Genomic DNA, 20192 nt, shown 5'->3' on the forward strand with positions numbered 1-20192 from the left:
GGGGCAGGCGGGAATCGAACTCATGCGGAAGTGGTTTCAACCTCCTAGTGCAGTGCTTTAACCCCCTGCGCCACCAGGGAGGGCCAGAAAAATGCATCTTTTAATTTCCCTATACATCTTTAATTTCTACTTGGAGCACATATCATTTTCCCCATTGGAGTTTAAAATGCATCTTGGGCCTAAAATGAACTAATTTCCACAATAGCTCTTTTCTATTGGAAAAGTCACATTTTTCTCTAGTATGAACTTTCATACAACTAACTGAAAGAAATAAGCTGGTGATGCTTGGATGTATTTCCATTACATACATGCCCATCAGTCTGGTCATTTTTCAGTTTAGGCAAGCTAAATTTAGACTCTTATAGCTCTAATTTTCACAAAGGGAATGACATAAGATAATTCATTTATCATTTACATCTCAGCCCTTGATGACAGGTTTTGCAGCTCCAGATGGAACACTAAATCCTTTAAAATCATTTCCCTGGTGGTTCATGCGATACATTCTATTTGTACTGAGTCATTTTGTATTCATTAGTTACAACAAAAGAAATAGAACAATTGTCACTGTATCACTGACATCCAAAGGGAAAAGAATGTTAAAGTCCTGGCAGAAGCCAAAGCAACTAGTAGTAACTAAAAATAATATGTTTGTTTAAAGGGGATTCTTGGAAGTTTTTCTGCCATCAGATAACAATAAAAGAAGTAATTGTCAACAACAACAAAAAATAGTTAGAAGAAGAGGGAATGTGAGTGAACTTTGTAAAGAAAGTCCCTCAAGTATTTCATATTAAGGAAATGATGTTTGAAAAGCTGGGATCTCTGAGCTCCTGCTCATTCTGTACAGGAGGGAGAGTTCCCTTTTTAAAAGTTAAAATAATTCTATGATGCCATGCTTATGATTTGGGACCCCAGAAAGCCAGGATTTTGTCTTTTACAAGGGCTGTCTCTGAGGGAATGAGGTCAGGCTCACTGACTACCGCCCACTAGCTGTTTCTCAGCCCCAGCATGGAATGTGGTCGGAGGCGGGTAACAGCGTTCTGAAGGAAGGGTTCATGGTAGGCTTGTGATGCTCACGCTCCTTAGTCCAGGGAAGGAATGCAGAAAGACTTGTGAGGAGTCAGGAGTTGGGAGTAAAACCACAACTAATGCGTGAAGGTTAGGTGTCCTGTAAAAACCAGAATACTAGTCATTATCGAGGTCATGGCTCCACAAGGTGACTGGGCTTGTATTTTTTGTATAAATGCTACACTGTGTCATCCTTTAACCTACTTAAATATTTCACTCTAAACACATGCTTCATGGCAATCAGTTGATGAGTTCCTAAAAGTTATGTAAGGCACACTGGGAAAAAATTTAGTGAGCTAGGTAGGAGCATAGGTTTTTGGGACATGGCTCCTCTGGGTTGAGATCTCGCTCCGTATTTTCTAAGCCAATTAATTTAGTAAGTTGATGATCATCTTTCAGCCTCAGCTTCTTCTTCTCTAAAAGAGATTGTTAGGTCTCCCTGGTCGCTCAAGGGGTTAAGTCTCAGCACTATGAGCTATCTCAAGCTACTGCCTCAGCCAGGGAGCTGACTTCACATGGTTCAGCAGACCTCTCCTGTCTTGCCTGCTGCTCCCCTTGGCAGTGTATTTCAGTCTATCTGCCTGTTCTGCTCTCCACTCTGTCTCTGGTGAGTCTTCTCATCCCCTGCACCTCTGCCCTACAGCCCAACTCTTGTATGCAGAAATAAAATGGATTACTAATATATACCTGAGAGTAAAGATGAGATGATATATGTAAAATATGCAATCCTAATATAACAAATACAGGGGTAATTATAGTTTAACTTTTGTAAATACTTGGGAGGTGGTGGGTTTACTCATAAGAAAGAGGTCCTTATGGTTAAAAAATAAATTAAATTAAATAGATGAGAACACCAAATGTTGGACCTTAAATGGACTTCCTATGCTTCATTGGTTTAACTGTAATTTCCCAGATAGGGAGCTAGTCCTAGAGGAGTGTGTAGCCTTCATGAAATAAAAGAGTCTGGACCTCCTGTGTTCCAACAATTAGAGAGGAAAATGTGAACAAAGTGAATACAAAAGACAGCAGGGCATAATTATAACCTTGACAGTATATACTAACTACCAGAACAGGACAAGGTCCTGTATTGCACATGTTATCTCATTTACTACTTACAACTACTGTGATTAGCTCCAGCTTGGAAACTGAGGCAAAGATATTTAGTCAATTGCCCAAGATCATAAAATCAAATATTACAGGAGCTGAATTAAATGTAGGCAGAGAATCTTCTTTTTCTACCTTTAATCATTAAGGCATGGTGCTGTTGTTTAATTGTCAGCATCTTTTCCTTCCACCATTACAAAATAATGCCACAACTTACAAGAGGGACATCCTCTATGACTGATCTGTGTAAGTGACAACCAGGCACCCAAGACAAAGATGAACATATTAGTTTGCTAGGGAGTCCTTGTTCTTATCCACTCTGTTCTCTCTGTTTCAGAGGTCACACCAACTTGTAGAAGAGTGTTGCGGAAATGAATAATAGGACTGGAATCCAAAAGGTAGTCTGTTCTTTACTAACATCAATTACAGATTTATGTAACTTTCTGAGCTTTAGATCTTTTAGATAAATGTAAGGAAATAACCTATGATTTTCCTATCTACTTGTGTGTGTGAGGGTGGGGGAGAGAAGGGCTGGAGGGTGCTCACACAGCAGTGACTGTGTGGTTTTATATCATCTTGTTTAAGTTATTCTTTATGCTCTGGGGCAAGGATACCACCTTCAGATCACCCCCAAAACATGAATCTTTCCAGTTATCTAGGGATTCAGAAGCATGTTTTCAGATAAGAGGTACAAAAGCAGAAGGTCAGAAGGAGAGAAATTCTAGGTTTTTTTTTTTGGCTTTGCTCTCTAGATGGAGACTTTGTAAAATCAACAGATAGTCAGGATATCCCTGCAGTGAGTACTAAAAGGAATTTCTGCTGCAGAGAGATAAGCTAAGAAATAGAGAAAGGGATGAGTTTAACCTGACTATCTAGTGTATTGATTTTGCCCAGTGTGCGATAGAGAAATCACTCGGCTTTTAGGTTGAAAGGGATTCATTAAGTTATGTGCTTTAAAAAATCTCTGGAAGGGTTAGAAAAAAGGTCTCTACATTTTGTGACTAGGAATGACTCTTAGAACATGGCAGATCTGTCCTGCCAGGCAAATTGGAACATCTGTTTCAATCAGGGGGTGAGGAAATGAAGGAAGGCCTCCGTTGGTCTTCTAGCTCAAGATAACTGGTTGTGGCTGTATCCAAAAGGCAGCAAAAGCTACTACTGCCTCTAAAAGTCCTAAAACTGTACATGGGACAAGAGCTTATTGAAACAGAAATGTGCCTCCATGATCTGCTTGCTGGCAGAGATAGTCAAAGAGTATATGGCTTATAAGTTATTCCAACTCCCTAAACTGACAGGAAATTTGACAGGAGTGCATCGATCATGTCCAGAACTGGATCTGAGTTCTGGAAGAGTGTCTAGGAAATATAGTTTACCTAATAAGCTTAAATAAGCTTTCCAGACTCTGCCATTGAAGAGGGAACAGAAAAGTTCCTGTACACTGAGTGTCAGTCAACCAAATCTAATAGTTTTATGTTATCCCGTTTATTTCTTTTCTTTTGTTAGCCTTTAGGCATGAGGAAAGGTATATTTACAAGCTTAGGCTTTGATCCTGGAGAGTGTAAGGGAAACTAACATCTGGGTCAGAATGTTAAAGTTGGTGATGGGGGAAGGGGTGCTGTCAAGAATGGTGTAGGGTCCAGAGTTTTACCCTGGTTCTCAACATGATAGCCTGCTACTATCTAATAGACACTGGGAAGAAGAGATTCCAGAGGGACAAAAGATATTCCTCATGGCAAAAGAAGCAAGCAGAGTATCAGTATTACCTCTTCTGGGTCTCTGTGCCCATGAGGTTCTGTGGAGCAATGCATGGACACACAGCGAGCTGCCTTATAGGAGAACACTGGGCTTGCAGGCTCTACCATAGTTAGCAGCTGCAAGCCTCAGGGAAATGGGACATCCTCCCCCAAGGTTGCTGGCTGCAGACATAACCCTGAGGAACAACCTGGGTTAAGAGTGGTCAGGGCCTGGCACACTCACAGGGACTGAGAGTTGCTGAGGATTCACCTTTCTCCTCTTCCCTTCCTTTCTCTGTCTTCCCTTCATCCTTTCTCAGGTCCCGCTGGCAGTGTAGTAATTATAGCAAGCTTTCAAAGGAATGTGAATCTTTGGGGACATGTTTCTTCTCTTTACAGGAAATCCTCATGATTACCTTTGGAGTATTTTTTTATTATTATTATTTAGATTTATTTTATTTATTTATGCATATAAGAGCTGTGTTGTAGGCCAGAGGTGCTGGGGTGGGGGTGCGGGCAGTGAGAGGATTCACCAGAGACAGAGTGGGGAACAGAACAGGCAGACTGACGAAATACACTGCTGAGGGGAACAGCAGGCAAGACAGGAGAGGTCTACTGAGCCATGTGGGTGACCTCCCTGGTCGGGGATTGAACTTGTGCTGCTATGGCTGCTGATGGCTTCATAGTGCTGTGGCTTAACCCTTGTACGACCAGGGAACCTGCCCCCCAACTCACCCTCCACACCCCCATGGTTTATTTTCATTAGGTATGTGAGTTTCCAGAAGGTTCTTACTGACAGATTCTTGTTCTGGTTACTTCCCAGAGGTGTTGACCAATCACTTTCTTGGGTGACAAATATTCAAGGAGCCTCTGTGCTGTGGTTTCCAGGGCTGGGGACTTGGAGTCTTAACACAGACACAGCTGGTTCCACATGACTGCAGCCCTGCAGGGTCCTCAAGCCACAGAGTGGAATGGTCACCTGATCTGTTCCTCTTCTGTTGTACAAAGCTGAAATTTAATTATAAGTAAGGGTATAAATGCCAAGTTCTGTCAGAATTTATTGTATAACTCATAGTGAGCTGTAATGTATTGTATATTTGAAAGTTGCTAAGAGAGGAGATCTTAAAAATTCTTATTATAAGAAAAAAGTGATAAATTTGGGGTGGTCAAGGAAGTTAACTAAGTTTAGAGCAGTAAACATTTTCTAATATATACAAATATCAAATCATTATATTGTACAGCTGAAACTAATACAATGCCACATGTTGATTATATTTCAATAAAAAATAAGATTTTAAAAATAAAATAAAAAAGAAATCAAGGAAGTCAATCATATCATAAATTACTTTTTTGGAATCAAGAATAGAGATACAATTTAAATTTGTCACAATGGTTAATTATCTGGATATATCTTCACAGTCTGTGAATAAATGTGTATTCCAATATTTTAAGAAAAAGCTACATTTGTCCTTTCCTCAATAATACCTAATTTATTTATATTAATAAATATATAAGTACATGTTAGATTTTTAAGTGGTGTATTTAATTATTTTCCAGGTCCACCATTATTTTCTATTAGTTCTCAATATAGTTATAGTTTTTTTTTATTCATTAGACTCCCAGAGATTTAACTTCCATAATGATCAGGATTACATACATGTTTCTTTCCAGTCTTTGGAGATACACACACTCACTCTCTCTTTCTCTCTCTCTCTCTCTCTCTCTCACACACACACACACACATACACCCTTTTGCAAAAGTGGGATCACTATATTTATAACATTTTTTAATAAATATAAGTATATTTATAACCTGGATTTTTAAAATCATACTATCTCATTGGGTTGTTCTCAGATACACTGGGTGATGTACACAGTTATATCAAGACAAACAAAGGATCTTAGGCCAACCCTTTCAAACTCAGAAAGGAAAAAAAAATTTGATTTATTTTCTGTTTCTTGTCTTTCTTCTCCCACTATCCTTCATATCCCATTAACTCTTTCTCTCACCCTCATCCCACTTAATCTCAGAATCCTCACTTCATTTATTAGTGCTCTACTAATAATTTTTGTATTTTGCTTTGTTGATTGTCCAACATCCCTTGTTTTATACGTGCATATATAAATGTCCAATATCCTTACCTTATGATTTGCTTTTCTATAATAATTCCCTTGAATTATTTTTATTTTGTTATAAATGGTGATATTTTACCTTGTCTTATAGGTAGATAATATTCTGTATCTTCCTAATCCAATCCTCTATCAGTGAGTACTGATAGAAATAGTTTTTATTGTAAATAGCACTGCAATGAATATTGCACAGCATATACATTTTTAAGCTAATGGTTTCATGTTATTTGGGTAGATACCCCAAAACAGAATTGCTGGGTGATATGGTATTTTCTTTGTTTGCCAAAATGGCAACACCAGTTTACATTCCCACTAATAATGTTTAGGATTCCTCTTTGTCCACATTCTCTCTAGCCTTTGTTATTGTTGGGGGCCTTTGTAATATATGCCATTTTCATGGGTGTGAGATGACATCTCATTGTGGTTTTGATCTGCATATCCCTTACTAAAAGCAATGATGAACATTTCCCATGTATCTATGGGTATTCTGGAGATCCTTCTTAATGAATTGTCTGTTCAGATCTGTTGCCCATTTATTCCGCTTCTTTTTTATTTATTTTTTATTTTTATTATTTTTTAAAGATTTATTTATTTGTGCATACAGAACTGGGGTACAGGCCAGAGGCTCAGGGGCGGTGAGAGGCTTCACCAGAGACAGAGTGGGGAACAGAACAGGCAGATCAACAAAGTACACTGCTGCAGGGAGCAGCAGGCGGGTCAGGAGAGGTCTGCCACGCCATGTGGTCACCTCCGGGGCAGGTGGGAATCGAACTCATGTGTGGAAGCAGTTTTAGATTCTCAGTGCTGTGCTTTAACCCACTGCACCACCAGGGAGGGCCCTTCTTTTTTATTTTTTAAAAAAGATTTATTGTTATTTATGCATACAACAACTGGGGTATAGGCCACAGATGTGGGAGTGTGTGTGAGAGAATTCACCAGAGACAGGGTGGGGAGCAGAACAGGCACATCCACTGAAATACACTGCTGAGGGGAGCAGCAGGCAAGACAGAAGAGGTCTGTTGTGCCATGTGGGTCACTTCCTTGGGTGGGGATTGATTGAACTTTTGCTTCACTGGCTGCTGATAGCTTCATAGTGCTGAGACTTGTGCCACCAGGTAGGCCCCTTGTGTCACCAGGTAGGCCCCTTGAGCTGCTTTTTTAATTGTTAATTCTTTAGTATCTTGGCTATTAACCTCTGATTGAGTGATATGTAAATATTTTCCCTTCAGTAAGAAGTCTTTCTAATATATTAATGTTTTCCTTCATTATGTTAAACTTTTTATTTGAGTTAATCCCAATTGTTTATTTTGGCATTTATTTCTTCTTATGGGTCAAGTCTCCAAAGACATCTTTAACATCGATGACATGAAATGAATTTCCAATGTTTTCTTCTGTGTATTTTGTTGTTGAGGGTCTTATATGTATTAGATTTGAGAATTTGAAAGTATTCTGAACCAAAAACCAGTTCTTATGTCTGGGAGGCTTCTGAAGTAATCCTTCTTTAGGGAAGAAGGGAAATGAAGGGGGAAAAGACTCCTTTGTGTTTTCCTTGCCTCATCATTTAAGGCAATCTCTCTTTGAAAACTATAAGATGTCTCAGGTGATTCCAGAGGCTACCATTTTTTAAATCTGAAGATTGGGAAAGAAGCTATTTCTGTATAACTTGGATAGAGGAAGCATAATCTGTATAAATTGGACAGAGGAAGCATAAGTAAGCTTGGAAATTCTAACAGAGTTTATAGTCATGTGCTGCTAATCCCAATTTTCATAACAAGGCAATTGAATTATTATTTTTTTTATCATATGAAATAAACCATGGGTGGTAGTACCCCCCAATGGAGTCCATTTCTTTCTATTAATCCAAAGATTTGAGATGAAAGAAGCACACCTGGTCATATTTAACTATGAAGGAAAAAGCAGAAGAAATGTCTCCTGCTAATTGTTTTCTGGCTGAGTAGCTAATTGGTCCTTTTACATTCTGTCTGTAAATCATGGACTTTCTGGTAGTGACAATAAAAAATCTATTGGTTTTTAGAGCTGGGTCTAGTTTAACTATGGTAATTGACTGTGAATAAACACAGTGTGTGCCAGGGACAGGATTATTTGACTTTCAGCAGGGAAGCCCTCTGCTGGCACCAGTGTAACAGATTGAATTTGCTATAGAACAACTGATGTTTGGAGCTGAGGCTGAAATGAGAGAAGAGGCCAAACTGTTTGGAAGGATATAATAGGAAGGAGATCAATTCTATTTGGATCCAGAATAAGCTCACAGGAGTATCCAGGTCTAGGAAATGCTACTATCTTTGTCTGCCTAGTCAGCAGTAGCGTATTACATTTTGGGCTTGGCTGATAGTTGGAGTCAGATTTCGTGTTTGTGGAAAAATAATGGTGGGTTTGATGGAGATCTTCATAGGAGGGGGTAGTGGAAATGAGGAAATAAATGTCTTTGCTCTGTTTGATTGGTCAATTGGCAACTGCCAGAAATTCAGTGCTGTTTCAACATGGACTTTAAGCACAAACTAACTGTTCTGTGGTATCAGTTGGCCTACTTTGCTGTTTAAGTCTTAACTGTAGATACAGTGATTGTTAGATGAGAATAAAATGATAACAGACACAAAATACCTTGAAAAGTTAGACTGCTATACAATTATAAGGATGATCAGAGTTAAGGTCGTTTCTGTTTCTTGGGTTCATATTCTCTACAAAGTCACTGTGCACCTTTATCAAGTTATTTAGTCTCTCTATATACTTCATCCATCACATCTGAATAAGGTTCAGTTCTGACAAAGTGGTTTAGCCCTGGCAGTGATGGCTGTTGTAGTTACCATATTGTAGAAGAACAACTTTCTTCACTCCATAAGTTGAACAATGTCCTCCTACACGCAACACCTAATGCCTCAGTTATCTTATTTGACTTCTCTGTAACCTTTTATGCATCTGACCATTTCCCTTGTAAGTTTTTCTGCTTCTTTGGCTTCTGTGACAGACACACTTTGGATTCTTTGTATACTTCTCTGATCATTGCTTTTAATTTTCCCTCTCCTCTTGGATCATGGTGTCCCCAGGACACCGTACGTAGCCTATCTCTTTCCAGGTTGCACAGTCTTCCTTCATCACCCTCCATAGTGCTGATGACACCATTCATATTCCTAGTGAAAATTTCCTGTATATCACATATCCATGCCTTGTGGCACATGTGCACTTGGATGTTCCAAAGACATTTCAAAATCAGCATATCTTAAACAAGAGCCATCTTTTCCCCAGGAGCATGTTCTCTTCCTGTATTTTTACAGGCCATCATCTAGTCACCTATGTGTGAAACTTGAGGGATATTATATATTGGCCCATTTTTTTCATCTCTACCTTCTCAGTATATTCCAGTCAGTTTCTTTCCTCTGTCTTCTGCTGCTGCCTCAGAGACGCTTTCTAACTTGTCTATATAATCACAGTATAGCTTCACTTCACACACCACTGTCAGAACCAGGTTTCTGGCAAGCAAGTCAGAATGTCATTGGCCCTTCAGCTAATAGAAGCTATGAGGCCTTTCTGACCTTTTTCTACTCTGTCACCCCATGCAGTCCAGGTCTCTGCCTCATTCCTGCACTCTTCTACCTGTTCTCTTGAAACACCAATCCCCCATGCAATAGCACTTGCCTTTCCTTCTGGCTCGCAATGAAGGAATAATAGATTAATGGATAGTACATCCCAGTAGCCCTTTGCATAGAATTTACCACATCTTTTTAGGCTACTTATAGGTGGATTCCTCTATCAAACAGGGTTCCTCAGCGAGGGATCCTGTCTTGTTCACCCCTGAATCGACTTCGTTCCTGAGACATTAAGGTTGTCTAAGGCAAGGAAGAAAAACGAACAGAAATAATTACTTTATCCAAAGTGGGCTCTCTCCTCAGCAGTTGGCTTTTTGGGAGAACTGCTCCTCCGGGGCACCAGGCTCCCTGCCCTCCCCCACTGCACCCGGTGAAGGGCAGTTGGGTGGCTCCATGCAGCCTTCGGGTTGGGCTGGGCTGCTGCCCGCGCGCCTGCGCCCTCTGCTGCTCTGCTCGCGGCGCGTCTCTGCGCGCGTGTGTCTGTTTGGGGAGGCTTGGTGACAGGCGAGGAGCCGGGGGGAAGAGTTCAGCCTGAGTCACAGGTCTCATTCACTGATTTCTCGGCGGCTGGACTGAGGCTGCTTCCCCGGGAGGCACCCAGCCACCCCTGTATTTCCACAGCTCCCTCCTCCCGCCGCTCCACTCTCAGCCAGACTGACCGACAGACTCACGAGTGAGTAGCGGCTGCTTGTGCGCTCCCGTAGCGCGGCGGAGTACTGTCCTGATGACTCTGTGTGTGTGCGTGTGCTTGTGTGTGGTGTGAGAGAGAATGTGTGTGAGTGTGTGTACACACGTGTGCACGCGCGCGCTCGTGCGTTTGCAGGAGGGTGTCCCTGGGATTCCTCGCTGGCTCTGAGAGCTCCCGCCGGGATCCGTGTATCCACCCGCGGCGGTACGGCGTCGCGGCTGCCCTCCTTGTCAGAGGCTCGGACGCCCCCGGCGCTGTGTACGAGTTGGCTGGGATTCCCCAGCTCAGCGCGCGACCGCGGGTGGGGTTCCCCGGGAAGGCTCCCGGGCAAGGAGGCGACGGGGAAGCCCGGGCTGTAGCGGCTGGCAGACCGGGAATGTGGGAGCGGGTCTGGCGGAGGCGAGGGAGACTCTGGAGGGCTGCCCCTGGCCGCTGCCTCTCTGCCTTTCTATTCCTTCCTCCTTTCTTTTCCTCGGCAGCATCACAAAAACGCGCCTTACGCAGAAGCCCAATGCAGTCAAGTCCGGCTGTTTCCTCCCACCTGGTGCACATCCCCCCTCTGAGACCCCCACCGGGCTAAAGTATGGACAGGGAGATTGGGGGAGGTGGGGCTCACCCCCGGGACACACCTGTTTTCAGCTCTCTCTGAATCCAAGCTGGGTGCTGGTCGCACGAGGGGTTCCGACACTTACACACCGGTGTGTGTGTGCTCGCGCGCGCGCACCCCAGTTCCACGCTAGCGGGGTGCTCTCAATGTAAATAGCACACCTCCCTGCCTGTCCGCTGTGCCAAGTCGGCACCGTGGGCTCCCGGCGCGCTCTGTGACAGCGTGCGGGCATCTCTTTGTTTGATTGTAGCTTCCCCACCCCTCCGCAAAGCGAACTGATTTTCAGTTTCGCTTGACGCTGCGCGTTGGGACTTCGTGTGGGCCGCAGCTCGAATGCCCCTGGTATTTGTAATTGAATAGTTCTTACAGGCGTGTGTGTGTGTGTGTGTGTGTGTTATTTTTAGTGTTGGGAATAAAGGGACAAGCATGCTGACCTTTTTTTTTTTCTGCTGCCTTGGGCTTTGAAAACGTGTCTTTAATTGATGAAGCAGATGGATTCACTTCGCAGTCGCACACACGTGCCTGAGCACAAGTGTGTACACACATTTCTACACACGTCGCCTCCCTCTTTAAAAATTTGGGACCGAGAATGCATTGTGTGTTTGTAAAAAAGCAAAACAAAAAACAAAACAACACAAAACTTTCCTTTGTTCTTTTTGGGCATTTTCTATTTTGAGTAATGGAGTAGGAGTGCTAAAAGGTAGCAATTAGTTCACTCGAATAAAAGACATTGCCTCTGAGTCAGAGCTACCAGGTTGATAATTATTAACATATAAAAGCAGATGTGCTGTTTAAGGCAGAAGGGGCGGGGCGTGGGCAGGTTGGCGGTAGACAATGAGGGAGGGTCTCAGCCGACCAACTGGTTATTGTTCCAGCACTGGAGGCTGCACTTCTCAGCCGCCTCCTCCAGGGCTTCTCTTTCCGCATATTCCCCTGTCCCTCTTGGGACCCTCCGGGTCACCCAGCACTGGCCCCCAGGGCGGTGGGACGGCGGGACGCCGCAGGGACGCCAACTCCAGCAGCAGCCGCCCTTCGCTGACCGCACTCTTTCTGCTTTGCAGGTTGGCAGATTTGCGCTCCAGGGTGTCGCAAGCCGAGGCGGCGAGGACAGGGCGCGTCTTGCTCAGCCAGCTCGGCGGGATGCGGCGCGGACAGCAGCGCTAACCTTGCCCTTGCTGAGCACCGGGAGTACTCGCTTCGGGCAGCTGTCGGTGCGGTGGTAGAGGGGATGCGCCTGGGACGCGCAAGGCTTCTACCGCGAGCTATCGCCCGGAGGTGGACGTCAAGCAGGGCTCATCGTGGGACCGTGTGGACCGCTGCCCCCCGGGGCGAGCGGCTGCGGACCCTCGGGGCCGAGTCTTCAATCAGGATGCCCTGGGAGCCTCCCTGCTAGTGAGGATGCTCTACTGCGCGGCTCTGCACCCCAAATCTGGGTTCCTGGTGGGCAAGACTGCATGGGCCAGTTTTGGCCCCTCGAATTTGGTCAGTGGGTGAAAAAGTGAGTTGAGCGATCGAATTCAAGTTCTGAGAGCCATGGACCAAGGAAGTGGGCTGCAACCCCAGGCGGGAGAGCAGCTGGAAGCAGCCTCCAGGATAGGAGCTGTCCAAAATAAATGTGAGCCAGAGACCTTTAGGTCCAAGAGTTTACCCGTCCTAAATAGCGCCTCCTGCCGGCCAGACCCCAGTCCCACAAGTGTAGACACCCAACTAAGCTATACAAAGTCTTTGGGCCACCAGGAGTCGAAGCAAGGCCTGAACCGTTTGACTCCCAGTGCTTCTGCCCTGTCCACTTCAGCAGAGATGGCAGGGCTAGCTGACTGTAACCACAGGGTGGACGTCAGTAAAACCGTGTCGGTATCCTCCGCTTTGGCCACGCTCCAAGGCAGAAGGTGCCTCTATGTGGTTCTCACGGATTCCCGTTGCTTCCTGGTCTGCATGTGCTTTCTTACTTTCATCCAGGCGTTAATGGTCTCTGGATATCTGAGCAGTGTCATCACCACCATCGAAAGGCGCTACAGTCTGAAGAGCTCTGAGTCGGGGCTGCTGGTCAGCTGTTTTGACATCGGGAGCCTGGTGGTGGTGGTGTTCGTCAGCTACTTCGGGGGCCGGGGTCGGCGGCCCCTGTGGCTGGCGGTGGGTGGACTTTTCATCGCCATTGGGGCTGCCCTCTTTGCTTTACCTCACTTCATCTCACCGCCCTACCAGATTCAAGAGTTGAACGCTTCGGCCTCCAATGATGGCCTGTGTCAGACTGGCAACTCCAGGGCGACTTTGGAGCCTCCTGCCTGCCTGAAGGACTCTGGAGGAAACAATCACTGGGTCTATGTGGCTTTATTCATTTGTGCACAGATTCTCATTGGAATGGGCTCCACACCTATTTATACCCTGGGACCAACCTATTTAGATGACAATGTCAAGAAAGAAAACGCATCCTTGTATCTAGGTAAGTCTTTCCTGTCTTCTCAAAAGGAGATACTTTCTTTTACATTTCTCTAGAGATTTTGCCCCCTTCTCATGTCCTTCCCACACATATTTAAACATTGAGTTTGAATTTACCTGTTAGCCTTAGCATAGTGTATCTTTCATTTGGGAAAGAAACAAATAGTGGCAAGTTCTTTGAACTTATTTTGAGGCTCACACTTCACATTTGCTTTTCCCAGTTCATACAAACATTTAAGTGTGGGTAATACTTTTCTATTTGCTTCCTACCTTTGAGAAAGTGTTAGTTTATCTAGTTTCTCTTCTAATAGCTGTGCATCTGGGAGGGGTGCTGGATGGAACAGTAATACCTAGTGTGTGGAGTGAAGTTTTGGATTATTTTCTGCTTTCATCTGTTGATGCTTCTCCTTCCTGGTCTTCACAGCAGGACTCATGGAGTGCCAGGACTCACAGCAGGGCTCATGGAGTGCCAAGACTATGTAAAACATACTTTATTGCCTCGACACCTGTACTTCTTCCTTATCATCCATGTCACGATTATCAAATGACTAAGTTATTTTTACACAGAAGCAACACCACAGATTGCAGTTTTTATCCAAAGTTATTTTTGTGGATGGTTGAAGACCTTCAATTAAGTGCACTTGGGAGAAAAATCATTACTGTTTTCTAGAAAGCTGTTGCTTTGGATTTGGTTGACTTGTATGAATCAGCTCCAGTGGACAGGGGGTGCCTGGGTTAATAGCAGGGTACTCTTGTGGATGGGATAATTGAGTTACTAGAAATCTGTGTATCTGTTGATAACCCCCGGTACTAGCTGTCTCCTCAAAACTGAACTTCTTAGGGGTGGATTTGCACCTTGAAAGGATGAATAGCTAGTCATACTGGATGAAATTTTTGTTTTTCTACACTTCTCTACTAAAATCCAACTAAAAAAGATAAAAAGGTAAAAAAAATGGCAGAAAACCAAATACTAGGTAAATTTACATTTTATTAGCCATGTGCTGATAGAACTTTGTGGGAATAACAAAGTTTCAAAGAACAGAGAAAATGATACTCAATTAGTAGCACTGTGCTTTTCCCCTAGTACAACTACTGTCAACAGCAGCTGTCACATAGGTGCCTGAGTCATTTGTAGTCTCCAGTAACTTGATTAGGGCAAAAGTTTTAGAATTTATTTTTATTATTAAATAGAAAAGAATTTTTCATTCAGGCCAGAGAGGAATGGCTTGCTTGCACTATGTCTCTGTTTTCAACTATTAAGACATATCTTTAAACATATAGAAAAGTTCAAAGACTATCAGTATTTAGTTCAAAGACTATCAGTATTTCACCACTCAGATTCAATAAGGTTTCATTTTTCATAATTGCTTTATCAACCTGAGTGTGTTTTATGTATGCAATATGTTTTTTGGATGAGGAACTAAGTATTTTGAAAGTAACTGAAGACCCACATAGCATGCATCTTCTAAAACAAAGGGCTTTCTTTTACATAGCTGCAGAAGTTTAACATCCTAAGAAGACAGACAGATATTCCTTAAATATCATCAAATAAGTAGCCCTTACCCAGGTTTCCTGAATTGAATTGTCCCCTCTAAGATTTTGTTTAGCTTTTTTTTTTTTAACCCCAAACAGGAGCCAATCAAGATTGACCTGCTGCCTCTTTTGCATATATATAGTCTAGGATGGTACCTCCCCCCTTTTTTCTTTTTTTAATCTCATAGACTTTTTGAAGGGACAAGGTTAACTGACTTATGGAATATATCTTATTGGAGATTTATTTGTTTTTTTTCCCTGGTAATATTATTTAATTATTTCTCCATTCTTATGTGTCAGAAGTTGAGTGTAAAAGTTTGATAAGGTTCAGACAAAAGATTTCTAGCCCAGCTACTTCATAGGCAATGCTGTGCATTTTAATTACACACATCTGACTATTAATTAGTGATGTTAAGTTTAATCACTTGGTGGATTGGGTGATTGCCAGATTGTTCCATTGAAAACATACTCTTCTTTTGAAATCATAAGTAATCATTACAATGATGCCTTCACTCTGTATAAACTTTTTTTTGTATTCATACTGATGATTTTCTTCATTTATTAGTAAGAACACTAAGATTTAACTTTTTTGGAAGTAACTGCCCACCAAAAAGAAAAACAGCCAGTGCCTGGTAGATTCATCTTATGTGGTGAGCGCTATGCTGTAAAAGGGAAACCAAAAGATGAAACATGACCCCCACACCTGAGGAACTTTCAGTGTGATTAATAAATACAGATAATTCAGGGTGGGCGTGTGAAGGAGGAAAGAGACAGAAGGTATTTGCTTAGCCCCTCCTCCTTTGCTTCTTCCTTTAGATAGTTGACTAATAATTGATTTTATTGGGAGAGGATTTTGATGTATACATTATGACAGTTTTTATGGACAACTCATAAGAATTCTGTCTCATAGTAGTTGGATCTCAGTAAAAGCTATTGTGAGCATCAGGAATCTGGTATATCACATTTATTGTTCTGAGATAGGAATTGCTTCCCCTGTTTCATGAATGAGGAGACTGAGTCTCACAGGAGTTATTTGCTGAAGTGCTTCAAATCCATGCTTGTCTGACCCCAGAACCTGAGCTGTCCTCCCTACTTTGTATTCTTTGACAAAGAATTTGGTAGCCAATTGAAATCAAAGGATTTGCCATGTTCTGCAGAGTTCTGAGAAAGTGCAGAAGGAGGCAGAGTTGGCCCAAAGTCATCAGAACAGGATCAAAACAAGATCATTCTCTGTTGACAGCAGGCTTTCTAAATTACTTTTGTACACGTTCAAATTCAAGAGGATGCTATATTTTTAGAACATTAGAGTGTCAACTTATTATGATATGGAATTTTTCCTAATAAATAACTGGTTGAATCTTTTTTTTTTTTTTTTTTTTTACAAATCTGTTCTTCCATATTACCTACCTCAGTTTTAAATTTTTTTGGTCAGTCTTTTAGCTTCTCATTAAACCACAGACAAACAAAGAAACATTACATTAAACAAACAAAACAAAATAAAAAAAAAACAGATAGTAGATTAGTAATTATAGGCAGAAACAAATATCTCAAATGATGTTAAAACCATCTAAGTAGCATGTAAACATAGATCTTAATCTTTTGAAAATTTTATATTAGCAGTCTGGGCAATTTTAACTGTAGAAGAGGTGTGGTCTTAGCAGGCTTTGTACTCACCTAATGCACTAACTCAGTAAGGAATTGTGGTTTAATGCTGACCTGTAGCACAGAGGAAACTTTTACACACTAGGAAGCAAGGTTAGCAACTAGACCATGATTTTTTGTTGTGTCTTGAGGAGAGAGGAAATAAGTTCCACTGGGGGCCAAGAAATTCATGAACTAACAGGAAAATGAGAAAGAATAGCTAACCAGTGGGGGGGGGGGAGAGATGTACTTTTAGAACAGAAAACCAACACTCCAGTTGGGGTGTAGGATAAGTAATGATTGGCATGGGCCAGCCTTTGACCAAACTTTGTGGGTGCAGCCTTTCCACCCACCTGGTGTCAACCCTGACTTCACAGCACAGAGGAGAGGTAGTTTTAGAAATTGCACCAGATGAGAGTACAGAAGAGCTAGCTATAGCTTAGTCTGGCTCTACCAAGTACTGACTATCAAATTTTAGTCAATCCCCTTAATTTATCCCAGTCTGTGTTTCCACTGTAATATTTTGAGGACCGATTGATATTATGCATGCAAGCATTTAGCTCTAAAAGGACATACTCTGCTCTAATACAACAAAAATGAGACCCATCCTACTGTGCACAGAATGGGGAGAGATGTTACCCTTTCTGAGTATGAAAACCCTGGAAACAATCTTTTTGACAATTTTTAGAAAAGGAAAGAAACATTGAGAAAGAAATGAGAATATTATGTAGGAAATCTCTCCTTAGAAATGTTGTACAGGAATATCTTGGTGATTCAGTGATGTTCTAGCCTGATTAAGTTTTCTGAGAACCCACAGTTTTATCACCAGGGCATGTCTCCCTTGGATGACCATTTTTTTCTTTAGTGTCTGAACATTTATGTAATGCCTAGTGTAACATAACAAAAGCTCTTTTGAAGTTTGAGAGGCCTGTGGTGTCCCAGTTATACCAGTTGGTCTTCATTCACCTGTAGAGACTGTGGCAGAACATTTGCTGACTAAAAACCAGCGTCAGGGCATACTCATAATATTGCTGTTGTAACAGTAAATGCCTGGTGACTGCTGCTTTTTTTTTTTTTCCAACATTTCCTTAGTCTTTTAGAAGAAAAGTGAGTTTAACATGAATTTAGTCAACTTAAGTTTTATTTTCTTAAGATTTTATCTGAATGTTGTATATGTATATACACATATTTTACTATATATTTGTTCTCTTTTTGAGCTATCTTACTCTTTCTGAGTATGAAATATTTGAAATATATATTTTAAGTTAAAGCAACATTATATTGTTAACAGCATCTAAGATTTGGGTATGTCATTAAAAATAATGTCTATATACATAATATGACATTTACCACTAAAAGTCCAATTCTCTCCTTCACCATGCAGCTAATTCATTTTATCCAGTCCCCTGTTTTCTTCCCTTCAGGTAAGCACTAATTGGCTTTATAATCTAAAAGTTTGTTTTTGTTTTATTTAGTTCATTCATTTGGTTTATTTCTTGAATATGCATAGGAATGAAATCATGTGGTATTTGTCTTTCTCTGGTTTATTTCACTAAGCATAGTAAACTCCAGGTCCATTCATATTGCAAATGGTACTTTTTTTTTTTTAAATAGCGGAGTACTATTCCACTGTGTATGTCTACCAAATCTTAATCTAGTCACCTCTTGATGGGTACTTAAGTTTACCAGCTTTTGACTATTGTAAGTAATGCTGCCATATATGGATCATATGGATTGAATATCTCTTCAAATTAGAATATTTATAATTTTCCAGTAAATATACAGAAATAGGATAAATGAATTTTAGGAAATTTCTGTTTCTAATAATTTTTTCGAAGACTCACCTACTCCCTTACAGAATGTCTGTGCCAACTTACATTCCCACTGATAATGTCAGGGGTTCCCATCTCTCTTCACCCTCTCCAACGCTTGCTGTTTCTCATCTTTTGGATAATAGCCATTTTCACCAATGCAATGTGTGATATCACATTATCACATGGTAAACATATCTTTTTTTTTTTTTTAGCATAGGGAAAAAAGTCACTTTTTAGAAACATTGTAAAGAAAAATCTTGATTACATTTTAACAGTGTTATATAGAACAATTTATACCTCTGTATATGATTTTATTTATAGTAATAAAAACAAATATACACAGAGCCTCAGGTCAGTGTTTTCTGGAACCATAGAACCAAGTGTGGCTTTAACAATTTAAGCAGTTATCAGCAAGCCTTAGGGGTAGCCAGTCAAGGGCAGGTACAGACTTGAGTGGTGTCCGCTCCCCTCTCTTCCTGCTGGGTCTTTGCAATGCCTACTGTACCTCAGGGATCACCAAAGGAGAAAGTAAAAGGAAGCGGTCCCTGTTTCTTCTCAAGTAAGTCCTGCTCACTAGAAAGTCCGATGGTCACTTTTAGCAGATGTGATTTTGGGGAAGGCCAGTCTTAGAACTTTTAGTCAGCATCAGAGAGGAAGGAGGGCAAGTGAGATGAGAGCAGTGTGAGGACTGAGTAGCCCCTTAAGATGCAGGACTTCTTCCCTGCCCCCCACCTATAAGTACTGTAATCTAAATGCCTTGTGGCCCTAGTTTTCCTGATCTGCTTGTTAGTATTTTGAAAGAGCCTTGTAAATCCTGTTTACCCTCACTTGAGTTCTGAGTTAATTAAGAAATAATTCTAAGGAAGAAGCACAAGGGAAGCAAATATCACTTTTAAAAACAAAAAGCAAGGTTGAAGTATGTAGCACATCTTTGTGTACAAGGGCTTTCTGATAACCCAGTGGAAAGTAGACTTCCCCCTTCAGCCACAGGCAGTACAGACCCCCAACAGCATGACATCTTCATGGCCCCCTCTGTGGGTTATGTTAGGGGCTGTATAGGTTAGAGACATGCCAACGTGGAGCAAGCTAGAATTTTTACTTCCCTCATGCATACTCACTCCCTAGAGATCAAAAAGAGCTGTTGAGCCGAGTAGCTCAGGTTGTTTTCAAGTCCAGTCACATCAACTCCTCCTGTTTCTGGGGAGGAATAGTGATAGGGGGTGGGAGGAAGCCAAGTGGAAATACACACTCTCCCATAAGTCTAATGTTTTATTCTGCTTTAGTTTTGCTTGTCTTATTGACAAATGTGTTCATCTTCGTAAGCCACAGCAAATCCTTTTGGGAAGTAGACTTGGTATAAATCATGAATACATAAAAAATAATCTCCACTAAAAACAAACATGAGGGAGAATATTGATTGAGCAATTTGAGGAAAGGATCCAGGATACATGGAGAAATAACTGGAATGGACGCAGTGTGCAGCGTGAAAGCAGCTTAGTATCTGCAACCTGTGGCAGTTCTTGTAGGATGAGTTTCACATATACTGGGACAGAATGGATGTAACTTCTGTATTCTTAGCAATTATTGAATTTGTATCAGATTCCTGGTGGTCATTTTTGACCTTTAAGTCAAATAATCAGTGTAAGATGCTGAGAAACTGACTTCAGATTCCAAATGAAAAGTAAAAGTGTTTACTACTTGATGGTGGAAAAGGTTGGTTGTGCATTGATTTGTTCAGTCCACCTGCAAAGTAATAGTATTTATAATAGAGATTTCAAGTTGATTTGATCGACTTCTTCACTCACTCACAGTGTTATGAATTCTGTTATATAT

At 41.6% G+C, this 20192-nt stretch overlaps 1 protein-coding gene across 3 annotated transcripts in view; it reads left to right on the forward strand.

Annotated features, from left to right (window-relative positions):
* The first annotated feature begins 10231 nt into the window (after positions 1-10231).
* Positions 10232-20192, forward strand: part of SLCO5A1 (solute carrier organic anion transporter family, member 5A1) — a 140431-nt gene continuing 130470 nt past the window's right edge. For all 3 annotated transcript variants that reach the window (XM_004679813.2, XM_004679814.2, XM_012723072.1), the window contains exons 1-2: positions 10232-10310; positions 11994-13375. In XM_004679813.2, coding sequence (XP_004679870.1) covers positions 12466-13375 — 910 coding nt within the window. In that variant the 5' untranslated portion in view covers positions 10232-10310; positions 11994-12465. The remainder of the gene's footprint in view (positions 10311-11993; positions 13376-20192) is intronic.

The sequence above is a fragment of the Condylura cristata genome, unplaced genomic scaffold (assembly GCF_000260355.1).
Source record: "Condylura cristata isolate star-nosed mole 26May11 unplaced genomic scaffold, ConCri1.0 scaffold00009, whole genome shotgun sequence".
Classification (NCBI taxonomy): Eukaryota; Metazoa; Chordata; class Mammalia; order Eulipotyphla; family Talpidae; genus Condylura; species Condylura cristata.